General features: G+C 40.0%; 1 protein-coding gene across 11 annotated transcripts in view; it reads right to left on the reverse strand.

Moving 5' to 3' along the window:
- The window catches only part of Plc21C (Phospholipase C at 21C), a 935,201-nt gene that overhangs the window by 504,171 nt on the left and 413,340 nt on the right, over positions 1-17,690 (reverse strand). For all 11 annotated transcript variants that reach the window (XM_068375234.1, XM_068375236.1, XM_068375240.1 and 8 more), the window contains 2 exons: positions 15,046-15,130; positions 1,549-1,649 (listed from right to left, as the gene is read on the reverse strand). In XM_068375234.1, coding sequence (XP_068231335.1) covers positions 1,549-1,649; positions 15,046-15,130 — 186 coding nt within the window. The remainder of the gene's footprint in view (positions 1-1,548; positions 1,650-15,045; positions 15,131-17,690) is intronic.

A 17,690-nucleotide genomic window follows, 5' to 3' on the forward strand; every position in this document is an offset into this window, starting at 1 on the left:
AAAGCCCTATGAAGGAGGGAGTCTTGGTGAGACTTCCTCTACCTCTCAGCGGCCTGTTCCACATCTTAGGCTCAAATAGGATCATTCCTTCTAAAGAAGAATGCCTGAGCCTATTGATCTCGGTGCTAGGGACCTTCTGATGGAATCTCTCAGCCACCGCATCCCGACGTTTCAGGATGGTGTTTGCCCACAAGTTCGAGACTTGGTGGGCCAGAAACTCGATCGTACGAGTGCCTGCGAGAAGGAACATCTCCATAGCTTTCCTGGTACGTTCTTTGGAGAAATCCTCAGAGCGTATCAGGATACCTAAGGTCCCTAACCAGATGTCCAGCCACGAAGTGGCTTGCATAGCACACTTCGCAACCTTCTCCTGGTTAAGGATCTCGGTTGCCGAGAATGAGACCTGCCGGTTGGAGTCTCTCTCAAGAGGGACTCCCCTGGTAAGCTCTTCCAACGAATGGTGGAGAGGAGGAGCTAAACAAGGCTCCTCCAAGATCTCAAGGTACCTCCTCTGCTGTACGCGAGGAGGTGGGAGAAGCTTGTTGCCAGCACTGGAACGGTTGGAGGACAACTCGGAGAGCTGTACAGCGATCTTGTCCCTGGTACTCTTAACCCCCTGAGACCAGGGCAGAGCTGCACTGGCCTTAGATGGTTTCTGAGTACCGAATACGAGGTCCAAGACCGTGTCCTTGCCCTCTCGAGGTGGGATCTCTGGGTCGGCAAACCCATTGAGAGCCCTCATTAGAGTCAGAACTTGCCAAAACGCATGCTCTGACTCTTGCTGTTCTCCTCCTGACGTTGGACTTGCAGCGAAGTCTTCTGTCCCCAAAGGTTTTATATGGCCATTTAGATCTCCTGTCAGCATTCCATCTAAATGTGGAAATAATGTCAGCATCTAACAGTCTTTCGGTAAATTCTAGCTAGTCTTCCTCTGGTCATCTTGGCTAAGGCTTATAAAAGGAAAACCTCTGCATCAACCTCTTTTAAAAAATTATTCTAATCTTCATTATGGTTTCATCTATTTGCCCTCCCCCCCAACCCCAACACTATTATACCTTCAGCTAATTCATCCCCAACCAATTTTCCACTTCAATGTGCTTAGTTTCAGTGACACTCCAACAGAATTTATACTTCCCCATGTCACTATCCACTGTTTTTCAGTCGGGTCCTTTAAATCTTACCTCTTGAATACAATGCTTCTAGCTAGAAGTAGAGCATACTCATACCAGAATACAAAAAAAATTGTACACAAATAACTAAAATTAGTTGTGAAAAATATTTTCTACATTTTTTTTACAAGCTCGTCAATAATATACGCAATTGTCAGCTGCAACAGTGAATGAAGGTATACGTTAATCACTCAAACATAACAGGACTCACAACACATATTGTAATGATTAAATGTTATATTGGGCTATTCATTGAAAGCAACTTTACACTAATTTTCCAGTGTATCTGTAATGGGATACACTGCATACCAAAACTTAAAACTATAGAAAAGTTCACTAAATAAGGGATTACAACAATTTCCATACACTTATCACTCACAATTCACAGAAGACCTTTTCCACCTCTACTCTGTTTGTGAGGGTATGGTAGAAGTTGATAAAGGCATCCCAGCTGAATTTCTCAAGGTTAACACTGTCATTCTGTTAAAAAAAGGAAAATTAAAACCACATTAGCTTTAAATTGGTTTATAAAGATACATTTTATTATAAATGTTTAAAAGAAATAGTTCAGACTTAAAATATCAGTGGAAACAACTTGGAGAACTGGTAAATGGCAACCTACCCACAAAAATCAAGCCATCTACTTCACACAGATATTTTTTCATACAAATGAACAGAAGAATGCAATATGCCTTTTGTTGGTAATCAAAAAAAATCTATTGATTTGCTTAACCCTATGAACTCCATAAGACATATTCTAAATCTGGTGACTTCTACTCCCTTCACCCCTATACAGTATAATGTATTTTTGGGCTTGAGCCATGTCGTCCTGATGGAAGTTCCTCACTGGCAGCTTCTACTTGGGATATTTCTGTGAGTGATATACCAGAGAAATTTTACTTTAGAGGTATCAATGGAGTTCTAACCTCCGGAGCAAATATCCCAAGACGTGTTAATAACCAGCCATGGTTATCCTTCCTCAAAAGAGTTAACCTTACCTTGAAGGATAAGGGATAAGGTAGAATATACTGGCGGAACAGCCATTACAACTCCCAATCTCAACGTGCTACAACTAACAAGTTTCCTGTTGAACCATTCCCTTTCGTAGTGGCCATATTAGACGATCACTTGGGGTTTTTCCCGTCTGTTTTTCTTAGCTTTTTGAGTGGTTTTCGATCATGGATGCTCCAACTTCTTCCTCATCGACTAAGTTGAGTAACCCCCTTTTTGTGTGTTGGAGAATTTCATGTCTCCACCCTGTTCCTTTTTCAATTTGCATGCTTTTATTGTTGTGTGGCAGGCATGCAGTCAGCGCCATTGCACCACGTTTCCAAATCACTCAGAAATGCTTAGTCATTTAGTCATATTATTGTAGGAATGTTTTACATTATTCTTTTGCAGTGGGATATGATTTTGGGTATCCCAACCCTTTTTTGGTGTTTCTTGTGTGTTTTTTATCAACATTGACTTACGCTAGCTCTACCCTCGCTGGCGGCCATGCCTGGTAAATTTTCACTTGGGCATTATCCCCTTCTTTCACCTCACCTATCTGGTTTGGTGACGCTCTCTATCCTTCATGCTGTCAACTCGTCACAGCGCGGAGCTGCGGTCTTGAAGGTCCTTCTGGGAGTTGATTAGTGTTTTCAGTTGTCCTAGGGTAACTGTTTTTACTTTCCACTTAGCCTACATTTTGGCGAGGCAGCACAGATCTTGGGATCTTGATCCCTATGTCTACTTCTGTTTACCCATTGGAAGGTATTAGCCCCTGATCTGCTGACAAGTTGACCCCTTGTGTCGCCTTACCCATTCTTATGCTTCCCTTTTAGTCTTTGGTAGGCTATGCCTGGTAGTGAGGACTTGTCCTCTGTGCCCTATCAATGCAGACCCTTGGCACAATATTCACATTCTAATGTCGCAGTTGGGCCTTCCTGTCATGCCGCCTCACCAATTTCTGAGTCTCCCATCATTACACCTTTACCCTTACCCTTGTGATCATTAGTGTGCCTACTTATTGTTGATCTTTGTTCCCATCCCTGTCTAGTCCCATAGCGGCTGAAGTACACTTCGTCTCTATGCTTGGACAGGATAGCGTGTAGGCTATCTGTCCTGGCCCTAGGTGGGCAAGATTTTCTCCTTCCCTGGACTAAATCTCTCTTCCGCCTTAGAGACTACCCTTGGGTATTTTTTCTGCCCTTCCCCTTCCTTGTTAGACCATAACCTGACTGTAATGAGAACTATGTTCCTCTTGTCTAGTCATCCTACCCTAGCTTTTGAGTTTTCCTACATCTGCTAGGTAGGCTACGGTTGCCTGCACAGTTCTCCCCATAGCCTAACCCTATCTAGGCAAGGAGTTGGTACCTCTTGGGGTCCTCCTCTGCCGCCTTGGCAGTTGCCTGTTCTGTGTCTGCAGCTTCCCTTCCTGTGCTATGTTCCTCTTGCTGAGGAGTCTTAACTCCCTTGCCTGGTTAACCTATCTTGGCAAAAGTGTTGTCTTCTGTCTCTGCTTCAAGTCTTGTCAGCTTGAGTTCTTTTAGCACTGGCTGTGTGTTGGCTATGGGTCAATCCCTCTGCCGCCTTAGCTGCAGCCTTAGACTAGTCCTCTGCTCTTTCCTATCCTCTCCCATATCTGAGATACATTGTCCTCTGGAGTTGATCAGTTGGATCCCGCCTGGTTGTCAGGACATCCTTTGAATTTCCAATTCTTAGCATCCTGGACATCTTATACGGCTCTCATTATCTTATGGGCTAAACCCCCACTTTTCATACGTTAATGATAATGATCAAGTCTTGGCAGGTTCCCTTATTACCTGCCTTTCATTCCTGTACTTCCCCTGAGTGTGGACCCTTCCCTATGGGATTGTTCACTCTCTCCCTGTCGACTTTACAATGCCTCTGCCACTTTGTGTAGACATGCCTGGGGTATTGACAGGTCAGTCTTCATCTTGGCTACTAGAAATAGTTGACACCTTAACCGAGCTGCTGCCGCTTCGGGGGCTGTTGCTGGTTTAGGCAGTATAATGAGTGAACTTGCCTTTTTAGGTTGTTCCAATAGACCTACTCTGGAGGCTCTGGTGTCCCTTTGATGTGAACCTTTCTTTCATATTCCTACCGCACTTTCAAATAGTTTGCTTCATAAACCTCCATTGATTTCTGAGCTGTTTAGAATAAGTCTTGATTATTATTAATCTTTAGCCATATTTAGGTGGTAGGTTTATTTAGGTTTGGATTTTATTTCAAGCACACATTTAATATGTTTACTTGATTTTAAGAAGACATAATTTTTCATGATGTGTACTCATTTAGATTTTTTCTTCTTTACAGAATGCTGATGATATGGAGTGTTCAACGGTCACCTGTACCAGACAGGTCAAGTGTCCCTGTGGCCACAAAACCTGTCGGAAACATGTGGATCACCATGTTTCCAAGGGATCCCTTAAAATCTGGAAACCTTCTAACTGTCAGGTTTGCACGGATCTCCTTAGCACTAACTTCTATGACACTGTCTCATTGGACCTACAAAAACCGAGTTGAAAGACACTCCATCATTGGGTAAGAGGCTTCTAGATGAGCTCTCTACAAGGTGCCTCTTATCTTCCTTCTCTGGTACTGAACGATCTGTTCTTTTCCAAGGCTGAGGTGACCTCTGTGTTTGGTCACCAGTTACTGACGGTTCAACTCCCAGTAGATCATGCGGATGATGGAGTTCCGGAAGCTCTGCAAGTCATGTGCCTGGACGCTGACAAGATGTCAATAACTTCTGTGTCGTCAGAGAGGGAGAGGATCCTGCTGACCACGGAAGCCTCTGAAGTGTCATTAGATGTACATTGGGCGAGTACAGTTCAAAGTGCCTCTTTAGTTTGTTCCCCCATCCCTGCTGCTAGAGCCCTAGCTTCCACCTCCACCCTTGTTCTATGTTAGACAAACCTTCGTTTCCTAGTAACTTGGAACTTATGGCGTCCATGAAAGCTTTCATTGAAAACCTAACCACCAAACATGAACGTTCTCAAGTAGACCTCATAGCAAGGATAGAAGCTTTACAAACGTCACCTGCTTCTAAGGCTACCCCAGCTTTAAGCCTACCAGAATGCAGAGTTATGAACCCTTGGCGTTATGCTAAGCATATGGCCTTAATTAAAGGGTATCTCCACATTGGAGAGGGTTTGGGTTCCAAGCCAGTCTCAGACTTGGAATTCTTTCCATCAATCGATAGATATCCTTACTGCTATGTAAGGCTCAACTAGGAAGCGTGCTTTAGGGATGATATGATCCCTATTAAACAATCAGCCTGGATCATAGCAAGGCTCAGTCTCTTTTCATTAAGGAGCTGAAGACGGCCGAACTCACTAATACCCAACTTTCTGCCTTTGGCAGGAAGCAGGCCACCTTTGTAGCCCCCAAGGGTACTGTCTTCCCTTTCACCTCTAAAAGCTTAGAGGCTGAAAAGACAGTAGTAGTGGAGGGTAGACCATTTCCAGTGCTAGAGGAGTGCAAACCTGTCTCCCTAGCCCTTCCTTTTGATTTGGACAGTTGGGAAGATGTCCAACATACCTTTACTGTTGGAAAACTAGATAAAAGACATCGGAGGCAAGCAGTTTAATGAGAAACTAACTAGAATTCCTGAATCCCTATTAAGGAAAGAATTGGAAGCCAAAGAGACCCTATCTGCCTCTTTATCCTTCCAATCTTATCTAGAGATGCTTATTGGAAATTATTCCAAATCTGATCTCTTCCCTGTATTGGCGGAGACTTACCTAACCATGTTCCATAGAGATCTCCATGCTTTCTTCCTGGACAGGAGAGCATGTAGAGAACACTTCCTAGCCACTGCTACGACCAGGCATAAAGCTAGAAATCTGATTGACTCCAATATCTGGGGGAAAGACCTCTTCCCCAAGAAAGCAGTGAAGGAAGTCAGACAAAGTGGCTCAGGAGAATAAGAGCCTTATAGACAAGTTGGGTTTTATTATTATTTTTATTATCACGTGCCAAGCTACAACCCTAGTTGGAAAAGCAAGATGCTATAAGCCCAAGGGCTCCAATAGGGCGAAATAGCCCAGTGAGGAAAGGAAATAACTTAATGATGAGAACAAATTAACAATAAATCATTCTACAAACAGTAACAACGTCAAAACAGATATGTCAGACATAAACTATAAAACCTTACATCAGCCTATTCAACATGAAAACATTTGCAGCAACTTTGAACTTTTGAAGTTCTACTGATTCAACTACCCGATTAGCAACTTGGTAACAGCTGGAATAAAACTTCTTGAATACTGTGTAGTATTGAGCCTCATGATGGATAAGGCCTGGCTATTAGAATTAATTGCCTGCCTAGTATTACGAACAAGATAGAATTGTCCAGGAAGATCTAAATGTAAAGGATGGTCAGAATTATGAAAAATCTTATGCAACATGCATAATGAACTAATTGAACGACGGTGCCAGAGATTAATATATAGATCAGGAATAAGAAATTTAATAGACCGTAAGTTTCTGTCCAACAAATCAAGATGAGCTGAAGACCAGACAGGAGAACAATATTCAAAAAAAGGTAGAATGAAAGAATTAAAACACTTCTTCAGAATAGAATGATCACCGAAAATCTTGAAAGACTTTCTCAATAAGCCAATTTTTTGTGCAATTGAAGAAGACACAGACCTAATGTGTTTCTTAAAAGTAAATTTGCTGTCGAGAATCACATCCAAAATTTTAAAAGACTCAAACAAAGTCAAAGAAACACTATCAATAAATGAGATCCGGATATTGAGGAGCCACTGTCCTTGACCTACTTACAATCATACTTTGAGTTTTGTTAGGATTCAACTTCATACCCCATAATTTGCACCATGCACTAATTTTAGCTAGATCACTATTAAAGGATTCAGCAACTCTAGATCTATATTCAGGGGATGGAATTGATGTAAAGAGAGTAGCATCATCTGCATATGCAACAAGATTGTTATCTAGGCCAAACCACATGTCATGTGTATATAGTATGAAAAGTAATGGGCCATGAATACTAACCCGTGGAACACCAGATATCACATTCCTATACTCACTATGGTGCCCATCAACAACAACTCCTTTAGATGTATTACTTAAAAAATCAATAATAATACTAAGAAACGACTCACCCACTCCCAACTGTTTCAGTTTGAAAACAAGGGCCTCATGATTAACACGGTCAAAGGCAGCACTAAAATCAAGGCCAATCATACGTACATCCTGAACACAATCAAGGGATTTTTGTACAGCATTGGAGATTGTAGGAAGGGTATCACACGCTCCAAGGCCTTTATGAAAACCAAATTGCAAACTAGGGAATAGATGATTACCTTCAGCAAACCTATAAAGACGTTTTGACAGAAGACGTTAAAAAACTCTAGATACTATAAGAGTTATGGAAATTGGGCGGTAATCACTTGGACTTGAGCTATCACAAGCACATTTACATAGAAGAGTAAAATTACCAATTCTCCAATAAGTGCTAAAAGCTCCTCTCCGTGCTAAAAGCTCCTCTCCTTTCTAAATTGCGCAAAATAACAGATAACTTTGGAGCTAAGAAATCTGCAGTCTATATAAAGAAAACAAAGGAAAAATACCATTTGGGTCTAAACCTCCAAAAGCATCAAGGTCCATCAACAGAGCTTTGATTTCACAAGATCAAAACGCTAAACTAGTTAGTTTAGCCTCAGGAAAACAGGAATGAGGAAGTTCAAGTTTTTCATTACTCTGTATGTCCTCTAAATGGAAATTTACCCCCAGTGAAAGACCTTAACCCAGGGGCAAGAAGCCCAGACGACACTTTAAGGGAAGGAAATCCTTTCCTGTCCCAACAGCCTCATTTGCTGCCATCCCTCAGACTGTATACATGGTTCCCCAGCAGTATGTATCACAGTCTCCAGCCTTCAACCCGGTGTATGAGAGAGCCACCACCACGTTTCACCATGCCAGGGCTCAAAAGAAGGGAACCAGTAGCAGGGAAAGGTCTGGAAAGGGTGGTCAATCTAGAGGCCGAGGGAGTAGAGGCAAGGCGGTTAAAGACGCTAGTCCTTCACATCAACAATGAAGAGCTTCCGGTAAGTGGACCATTTCACCTGTTCTGGGATCAATGGGAGTTCAGTCCCTGGGCTCAAAGCATAGTCTCAAATGGACTAGGCTGGAAATGGAGACAGAATCCACCCCAGTTCAAGAGGGACTTCTAACCCACAACCCCATTTTTGGAGGATTATGTACAGGATCTTCTCCGGAAGGGAATCATCAGTTGCAAAAAATCCATGAACTTTCAAGGGCAGCTATTCTGTGCACCCAAGAAAGATTCAAACACTCTTTGAACTATTCTAGACTTGTCCCCATTAAACAAATTCATTCTGAACAACAAGTTACAGATGCTGACTATCTCGCAAATATGGACCGTACTACCCCAAGGGGCCTACACCATCTCCATAGATCTTACAGACCCTTATTGGCATCTTCCGATAAGTCAGCACTTCTCCCCCACCTTGGTTTCAGACTGGCAAGAAAGGCCTATGTATTCAGAGCTATGCCCTTCGGGGTCAATATAGCTCCAAAGATTTTCACAGTTTTCATAGTTAGCCAAGGCCATCGTCCAACAATTACAGAACAGGGGCCTTCCGGTGATGGAGATCCTGCATTCTTGGCAAAAAACGTACTTCCCACAAAATGCTGGGGGCCTGGGAAGATTGTCCCACTTGAGGAGAACCTTTCTCTGTGCCCCGTGGAGTGCCTTAAGGCCTACTTGTTAAAGAACCGGGCCTTTTAAAGGCAGTCAACTTTTTAAAGGGGAGATGACAGGATCTAATCTTTCTATGAAACAGCTAAGGTCCCAACTCACCTATCTCATCAGAAGGGCTGACCCTGATAGTATATCATCAGGTCATGACCCTAGAAAAGTTGCCTTTCCTTAAATTTTTTCCAATCTATGTCCTTTGCAGGCTTACAGGCTTACACGAGATGGAAATCTTCAAGAGTGTTCGACAAACATTACTCATGTCAATTGTAAGAGATTAGACACTTTGTAGTGGCTGTTGGTAGTGTGATTAAACCAGCTTCTTAAGTGTTGTATATGGACTCTTATTGACAGTATATAGTAGTTGGGACTTCTCAGTCTACAATGTACTATTTAATACTGTAAAGAGTCAAAGGGGATATTTTTCCTTTTATGTCATGAGTGTTACTATTTTACTACTCTGTTACATAATTTTGGTGTTGGAAAACTCCAGTTTTTTTTTTCTAAATCTGCTGCATATAATATTACAATTGATTACTCTTACTTTTATTCATCTTTGGAAACAATAAAAGACTGTTGTTCCTTTCATTAGGCCTACTGTACAAAATAAAAGTAGGGTACCTCAATTTTTAACCCTCCTTTTATACCCTCCTTTTATAAACTTTGGTCTTTTCATCTACTGGAGACAAAGATCTTCTCCACAGTGAGTGGGACTGTGATGTTGATTTCCTTTGCTCCTACTTTGTACACACTTTTTGCTTTCATCTTTCGGTACCATAGTTACCAACGCTGAAGTGAGTATGCTTATATCTATGGGGTTACATGGTTAAAACTCTTCTGGCTACAACTGAGAATGATAATTCTCTGGTGCACTTCTATCAGGACGATATGTCTCGATCCCAAAAAATAGATTTTGACATAGGAAAAATCAATTTTTGGGCGAGATCCCTATGTCGTCCCTATGGATCGACCGTTACTTTTCATCCCCTTCCCATTCTCAGTGTGGGACCTCACATCATGCGATGGCTGCTCCTGGAATGGTTTAACAGGAAACGTGCAGTTGTAGCACATTGAGATCGGGAGTTTAACGGCTCTTCTGCCCACATATCCTACCCTATCGGCTCTTCTGCCCACATATCCTACCCTATCCCTTATCCTTCGAGACAAGGTTAACTCTATTCAGGGATGGATAGCCATGGCTTGTTATTAACATGTCCCTGTTATATACTATCTCTCAGATGTTCGCTCCGGGGATTAGAACTCCGTTGATACCTCTAAGGAAAAATTTCTCTGGTATATCACTAACAGAAATATCCCAAGTAGAGGCTGCCAGTGAGGAACTTTCATCAGGAGGAAATTGCTATCTCACCCTAAAATAGATTTTTTTCTATGTCAAAATCCATTTTTAAGTCAAGAGATTTTGTCATTCTTTTACTATTTAGGTACAGTATATAAAAATTCTACATAATATAAAAAATTATATGCCAATGGAAAGGAAATTAATTGAGCTAAAAAATAAAGTTTGAAATCCTTAGTGGTTATAGCTTTCATGCTATCATGAGTTATGTAAGATGTAAAAAAAAAAATGGTTTGGGGACTTGAGTGATACATGTTTTTGTGCTGGAACAGAATGGAAAATGTTAATCAACTACATAGATCATTCATAAACCTAATAATTCACTCTTTCTTTCAGACTTCTATTACTATGTTGATTAACTCCATAATGTCTAACATTTCTTCTTAATGTAGAAACATGCTTTAATAGTGGAATAATGCTAAAAGTAACATTTAAATAGAAATACATCATTTCATAAAGTTAATAAGAAAAATGACAATTCTTAGTAATTTGTATTTTCCCTAAATATACTTACCATGAACCACATCTGTAGGAGAGTCCTGGGATCATCCCAGTTCTGACCAGAAAAATCTGGATAGGCCTTCCCCTAAATTCCCAGCCCTTTCGCCATCGGGAATGACCAGAGATCAACTCCGGCTTTGACCTGGCCAAGGAATCCCATTACAGTCCTGCTGAAACATCCCTAAGCCCCCACCTGTGGGATCATGCGGGGAAGGTAGGGCTGGCAGTAAAAAAATGAGGTTTGTGGTAAGTATATCTAGGAAAAATACAAATTACTAAGAATTTGTCATTTGTTCCAACCCGGTTTACTTCCACAAACCACATCTATAAGAGACTCATTCTTAAGAGGAGGAGGGGAAAGATGACATAGGTGACAAAGAGAGACAGAAGGGAAGTTGGGGAAGAGGCCATCCAGATTCGTACTCAACCAAAAAACCCAAACAAAAAGACACTACCGAACCCAATCCGGGGAGGTCAACCATAAGGATCACACCCATAATGGTTGATCCTTCGTCTGATACTCCGAACTCATTAAGTGGGGGAGAGGGAATAGGGAAGGAACACACTACCACTCTATATCATTCAGCACCAACGAGGTATGATCATACTCAGACCCAATTAAATCCGTTGCTGTGCAACCACGACCAAGCCATCTTGAATGAATCAAGGGACTTGACCGTGCAGTCCTTGAGATAGTGAGACGTAAATATGGATAGTCTCTTCCTCACTCCCACCCTCAACACCTGGCTGACTGCCATATTCCAAGGAAGTTCCGATACCCCTGATTATGTGGGGCTTCAATGATCCCGGTGCACGGGGAGGGGGGTGGGAAAGACCCACTAATTGATAGGCCCTCCTGATCGTTTCCCTCAGTCAAAACGATATTGTGTTCTTCTAGACTGGCTTCTTAACCGTTCCTGTGAAAACAAAGAGACTTTTGATGGCAGGTCGTAGTCTGGCTGTCCAATCCAGGTACAGTCATACCTCTCTTCACGCAAGAATCTGCTTACAAACTTTTCACGCGGCGAAACAAGATGCAAATATCTTTATGACTCACATTGCAAAGAATGTTTCATGGTAAGAAAAGAGATTTGCCAGCCAGGCCGAGAATAGAATAGTCACCCATTAAAAGGTGAAGAAAATGGCTTTACACAATAGAAAATGTAGCTATAGTAGGGGTAACTATAATAGTATAGTACATATGGTACTGTATATTTTGTATATGTACAGTATTGTACTGTATGTATTGTATTATTTTCCATTTATTATTACATTAGGTTCTAATAACTACTTAATTTACAGGTATTTACAGTTAGTTTAGGTATAATGAGTGGTTCAAATGTATTTGACAGTACAGTATTTCATTGTGGTTATACAGCTTGACCATCACTAATCTGGCAACCTATAATCCAGAAACATCAGTTAACCGGTATCATTTTTGCTACTGGCCGCTTGGTTGGCGGTACTGTTTCTCAATTATTTTCCCTACTGGCCGCTTGGTTGGCAGTACTGTTTCTCAATTATTTTCCCTACTGGCCGGTTGACAGCGCTTTTTCAAACGTAAACAAATATAAGACGTACCCTCATTTCAGCAGGAATATGACAAATTCGGAGATAATTTGTATTTTTCCTAAACATACAAACCTTAGCTATTTACATGGGGTATTACTTTCGGCGTAGCTGAAATGACGAGCCATTAGATTTTTAACGAGGGTCTACTACCCCCTCACACACCGGTGAACTGATTCACTTTGCTTAGAGGTAGGACTTCACGGGGGACAGGGCTGGCGGGCAAGTATGTGTAAATAGCTAAGGTTTGTATGGTTAGGAAATATACAAATTATCTCCGAATTTGTCATTTGTTCCGTAACCGAAATACAAACCACGCTATTTACATGGGGTGACTCAACTCTTAGGTAGGGTGGTAAGTCCCAGCCTTACTGGCTTTGGCTTTGCCCGGGGACTCAGGATCCGAGTGTGTAGTACTCGAGATAAGGAGTCCCTGCACCTCGCCAGTTCCTTGCTCCGCAAGGAACGTGCGGCCTACATAAGCTAGTGTGTGAAGGAAAGAAGTGTGACTCGTCCTAGGAAGTTGACCTGAAGTCCTTTAGATGGAAATCTAGGCTAGAACGTTCCCAATACCACATCGTCAGGGTATGGGGGACGCGACAGTATTATATTAATACTCGGAACACAAGGAAGCATGGTTTACCTGCAGTGGTTTGAGGTCAGCTGTGCAGAGAACCCAGGATGCTGCTTTCCCCCAAGAGAGTGGAGGATGAAGAAAAGAGTAAGGGCTAGACATACTTTTTCATTCATGCAGACTAAAACCGGGTAACAATACCCTCAACCTTCTGCTACTTGTCCATTAAGGAGCCTGAGGTTAGACCAGCTGTTGTGCAGCCACCACAGGGCCGATAGAGAACGTATCGAGCCTCCTGTGGGTCACGTCCTGCAGGTAGTGGGCTGTGAAGGTCGTTTGACGCTTCCAGACCCCAGCTTGTAGAACCTGCGTCACTGAGAAATTTCTCTTGAATGCCAGGGATGTAGCGATGCCTCTAACATCGTGTGCTCTCGGGCGACGTGACGGAGGTGGGTCTGGATTCAGGAAATGGTGGATAACCCTGCGAATCCAAGCTGAGATGGTGTTCTTAGTGACGCTCCTCTTCGTCCTCCCTGTGCTCACAAACAGGGCTTGCACTCGAGGACGAACTGCAGCTGTTCTCTTCAGATAGAGCTTCAGACTCCTTACTGGGCATAGTAGGAGATGGTCTGGGTCATCTGTTACAGAACGGAGACTCGAAATCCTGAAGGCGACGAACCATGGGTCCGGAACTCCAGGATTCTGAGTCTTAGCAACAAACTCAGGGACGAACCCGAACGTTACCTCCCCCCATCCCCTTGAATGGGCGACATCGTACGAGAGACCATGAAGTTCACTGACTCGCTTGGCCGAGGCCAGAGCAAGCAGGAACACCGTCTTCCAAGTCAGGTGACGATCAGAAGCCTGGCGTAATGGTTCGAACGGAGGTCTCTTAAGAGACCTGAGGACACGAACCACGTTCCATGGAGGGGGTCTCATTTTACTCTCTCAATAAATAATTCAGAAGGATCAATAAATTTAAAATAGACATCTTATAATGAACAATATAGCAATGTATGGTGTTAGGGCCTAAAGTAGGAATAAATATTCTGGAAAACAGGATTGTTCCATGAAGAAGGTTGAATGATGTTTACTACAGTAGTATACACATCTGTGAAGGCTCTTCATGAATCAAAAAGTTAAAAAAAAAATTGTTAATCTATATATACACAACTCACAAAATTGTAATCTATTTTACAGATATGTACACAAGAACATATAAAAATACAAAATAAAAACTGAACGTAACCTAAAAGATGTAAAATTGAGTGTGAATGCCTACATAGGAACAAATGATTACTTTACACAGGAAATCACAGAGCTAGCTCTCTCTCTCTCTCTCTCTCTCTCTCTCTCTCTCTCTCTCTCTCTCTCTCTCTCTCTCTCTCTCTCTCTCTCTTTAAGCTCTAGAGACTTTACAGTCATCAATAAATAGGTTTGTATGAAAGCAGATTACTTTTTAAAGTGTCCAGGGAAACATTGTACTCTATATTTCCTAAAAGAAAAGAAACACTCGGGGAAAAATTTTTTTTTTCATATACATAAAAGCTGCACTGAAAAAATAATGCACTTCAGTGACTATTTTTCAATTCACACAGGGATTCCGTTTTCATCATATACTCAGGTTAAGTGTGACTTCAAACAAAATACCTCAATTTAAACTAAAACAAAAGCATTCTCATACTGCCCTGAGAATAAAAGGGACTTATTCTTTGAACAAATTCCTAGATTTGCATTTACCTTCACAATTTCCTATCATGAACAGCAGATGCTATACAATTTATGGAAAATCTATATCCTTAGAATTTATAAGTTTTTAATTACTTAGCAATCTTTCAATTTTTATAAAATTCTAACATGAATCCATAAAGTGTGGATGTAAAGTGCAAATGTAGGAAAAAAATATTAAACTTAGCCATGAAAATGAAAAAACAAAATTCAATGTCCTTTAGAATATAAATATGATTGGATTTAATACATTCATGTCTCACTGTACTATTCTAAGGCATTTCCTGGGTTTCATAAGATTGAATAGATCTTATAAAATACCAGGAAGAACCTCTAAATTTTCATCAACCTTCTCCTCCCTAAAAAGCATGGAATAAGGGAATTAGATACTTACTTTTCCTGATGGGAGACCTACGGTTTCTAAAGCATTTTCCACTCTTTTCTTGTCATCGCCATGACGCGCAAAAGCCTTCACAATGCTGCAGGAATAAATGAGATTATGATTTGTAATTTGACAAAAGATGTTTGCATTAACTTGAGCCATCAATTAAACCAAAATGTATGGCATAAAAATCTAACAAACAAACTTTCAATATCTATAAAATGTGACTGTATAAATGAATGCACCTAATTCTATATAAGTTATACAGCAGCATCAATAGTTCATTGTGTTTTACACACTATGCTAACATGCAAAACTAATCAAATCAATCTAATGATAAATGGAAGTACTATTGAATACCAAAATCCTGCATAGTAAAGTATATAAGAAACACCAATAAAAATAATGATAATAATAATGATCATGATAACATATCTATTCATACTAAAATTGTGGCGTTAAGATGTGTCATAATACACTGTATGCAATGAACAATAGCATTAGGCGCCCCACAAGTCCAGTGACAAAAAATTAATAAAAGGAAAAAATGCCAAAAGAATTTACATCAAAGGAAAATGAAAAACATTGGCACTTGTCTTAATATGTCTCTGAGATCCTTCAAATTGCCTCTGCTCAAAACAAGGATTTTCTGTCACCTCAAAAGCATAATAATTTGGGCAGCATGTTCTACTTATGTCATTTTACCATGTTATAAATAACTTTCACTGCAAGAGGATAACATTTAATTCTTAGAAGTGACCGTTCATAATCAACAGTGATTTTATCTTTCTTGAACAATACACAGGTCAAAGTTTTACTTCTTTTTCAAGTTAAGGGATACCTACTCGTTATTACAACTCTGGGAAAGTTTCTTGTGAAAACTCATGATGGAAGTTTTCTCTCAAATACCTACTGCTAGAAGAGAAATTGATACTTTCAACCCAGTGATATGGTTATAATATACAGTAATTTACTCAAACAATTGTGTCAGTTCTAGACTCTTCTATGGTTGACCCAAAGAATTTGCTTTTAGGATCTAAATTATAATAGGACACAGAGCAAACACATCTTTATCACTGCCTACAATGTAATTCACAAAGAACAAAGTAAGTAATTACCCACATCCTCTTTGGGAGTAGCATAATGATAATTTTTCCATTTGGTAGGGTTCAAATTGGTCTGGCAGCATGATGAAATCTTTTTAATAAAAGTTCTGTAACTGCTTTTTATTCTTCCTTCACTCCAAAAATATCCAGGATACATTTCACATTTCGTATACAATATACAAATTACTTTATGGCAATACATATCAACTTTCAATTTACGAAAATAGTTTTAAGAAACCTATGCCACTATTTCAAGTCATAAAACTAATAACTTGAATGTAGCTATACAGTTTCCAAAAAATATGTAAATCTACTGTCAAAGTTTATCATGTATTGACAAAACATCATGAGATTTATAATTCTTGATGCTGTATAACTTTCAGTATTTTTGTCAGTGCTAGGGATATTATCTCTATAACTCCTATACTGTACTGCACTGATGTTTTAACAAGGGTTGTTTAATTTTCATCTTTTATCTCACTTACATCACATTATGATGGTGATTTATCCTTATTATAAGTTCAGCAGCAAAGGATTCAGAATTGCCTGTGATTGGCAGTGTTACAACATTTAAAATCTGGTCAACCTTTCAATCCAAAATCACTTTACATACAGGATGAAATGAAAAGGCATGAATTGAGGTTAGAAAATATGACAAAAGCTTTAATCCAGTTTAAGTTTCAACCTATTGTGGGGAAAATGCAGTAAGAGCTTGTCATGACTCTGTTCAGTGGAAATATCATCAATGGGCTGTTAAATTCAACTGCATCTTATATACTGTATAATCTTTACTCAGTAATAATGAGGGGTATAGTTTGAGCAAACCTTTGTGCATGAAAAACATATGTACAGCCATTACTGAACTAGGAGAACAATGTAGTACAAGCTAATATGCTTTGGACTTTCAGTTTCCTTCAACAGAAGGGTTTTTTATTGTGGGCAATATCCAAATTTTTATCTTGGTTTATATAAAATCACCCTACAAGGAGAAGTACTTGTAAAAGATTGACGCCTATCTCTGAAATTCATCCGAGTTGCCCTCCCAGTATATTTCAGTTTTTGGCCCTCTTTAGATGCCTATCAGGTGTGGCTTTTATACTATCTATAATACTATTTCCATTAAATAAACATTTCCAAATAGTTAATAAAAGGTAAAATTCAAATCTCGTAATACCTCTTAATCAAATCATCATAATTTTTTTTTCACAAAACTGATAAGAAAGTGCTCCACATCCACCACTTTAGAAGTAAAATAAAAGGATAAACAATTATGAGACTTTTCCTTCATACATGAGTGAAATGTAACCCTCAAGAAACTTACACCTCAAATTGACCTTAGACAACAGAGAGTATTATGGATTTTAATAGTGTTTACACAAAATTCTTTTCCTGTTTAATCTCTAAAGGAGACTTAAACTGAAAATGATATCTCTAATTGTCTATACTTTTCAGAGGTGGTTAAAAACTATTAGTCATGAGTTAATAAAAAATAAAGTGAGAAGAATAATCTTCTTCAAATTCTAAAATCCTGAAATAATAGTTGGTTATATT

The sequence above is a fragment of the Palaemon carinicauda genome, chromosome 6 (genome assembly GCF_036898095.1).
Source record: "Palaemon carinicauda isolate YSFRI2023 chromosome 6, ASM3689809v2, whole genome shotgun sequence".
NCBI classification, from domain to species: Eukaryota; Metazoa; Arthropoda; class Malacostraca; order Decapoda; family Palaemonidae; genus Palaemon; species Palaemon carinicauda.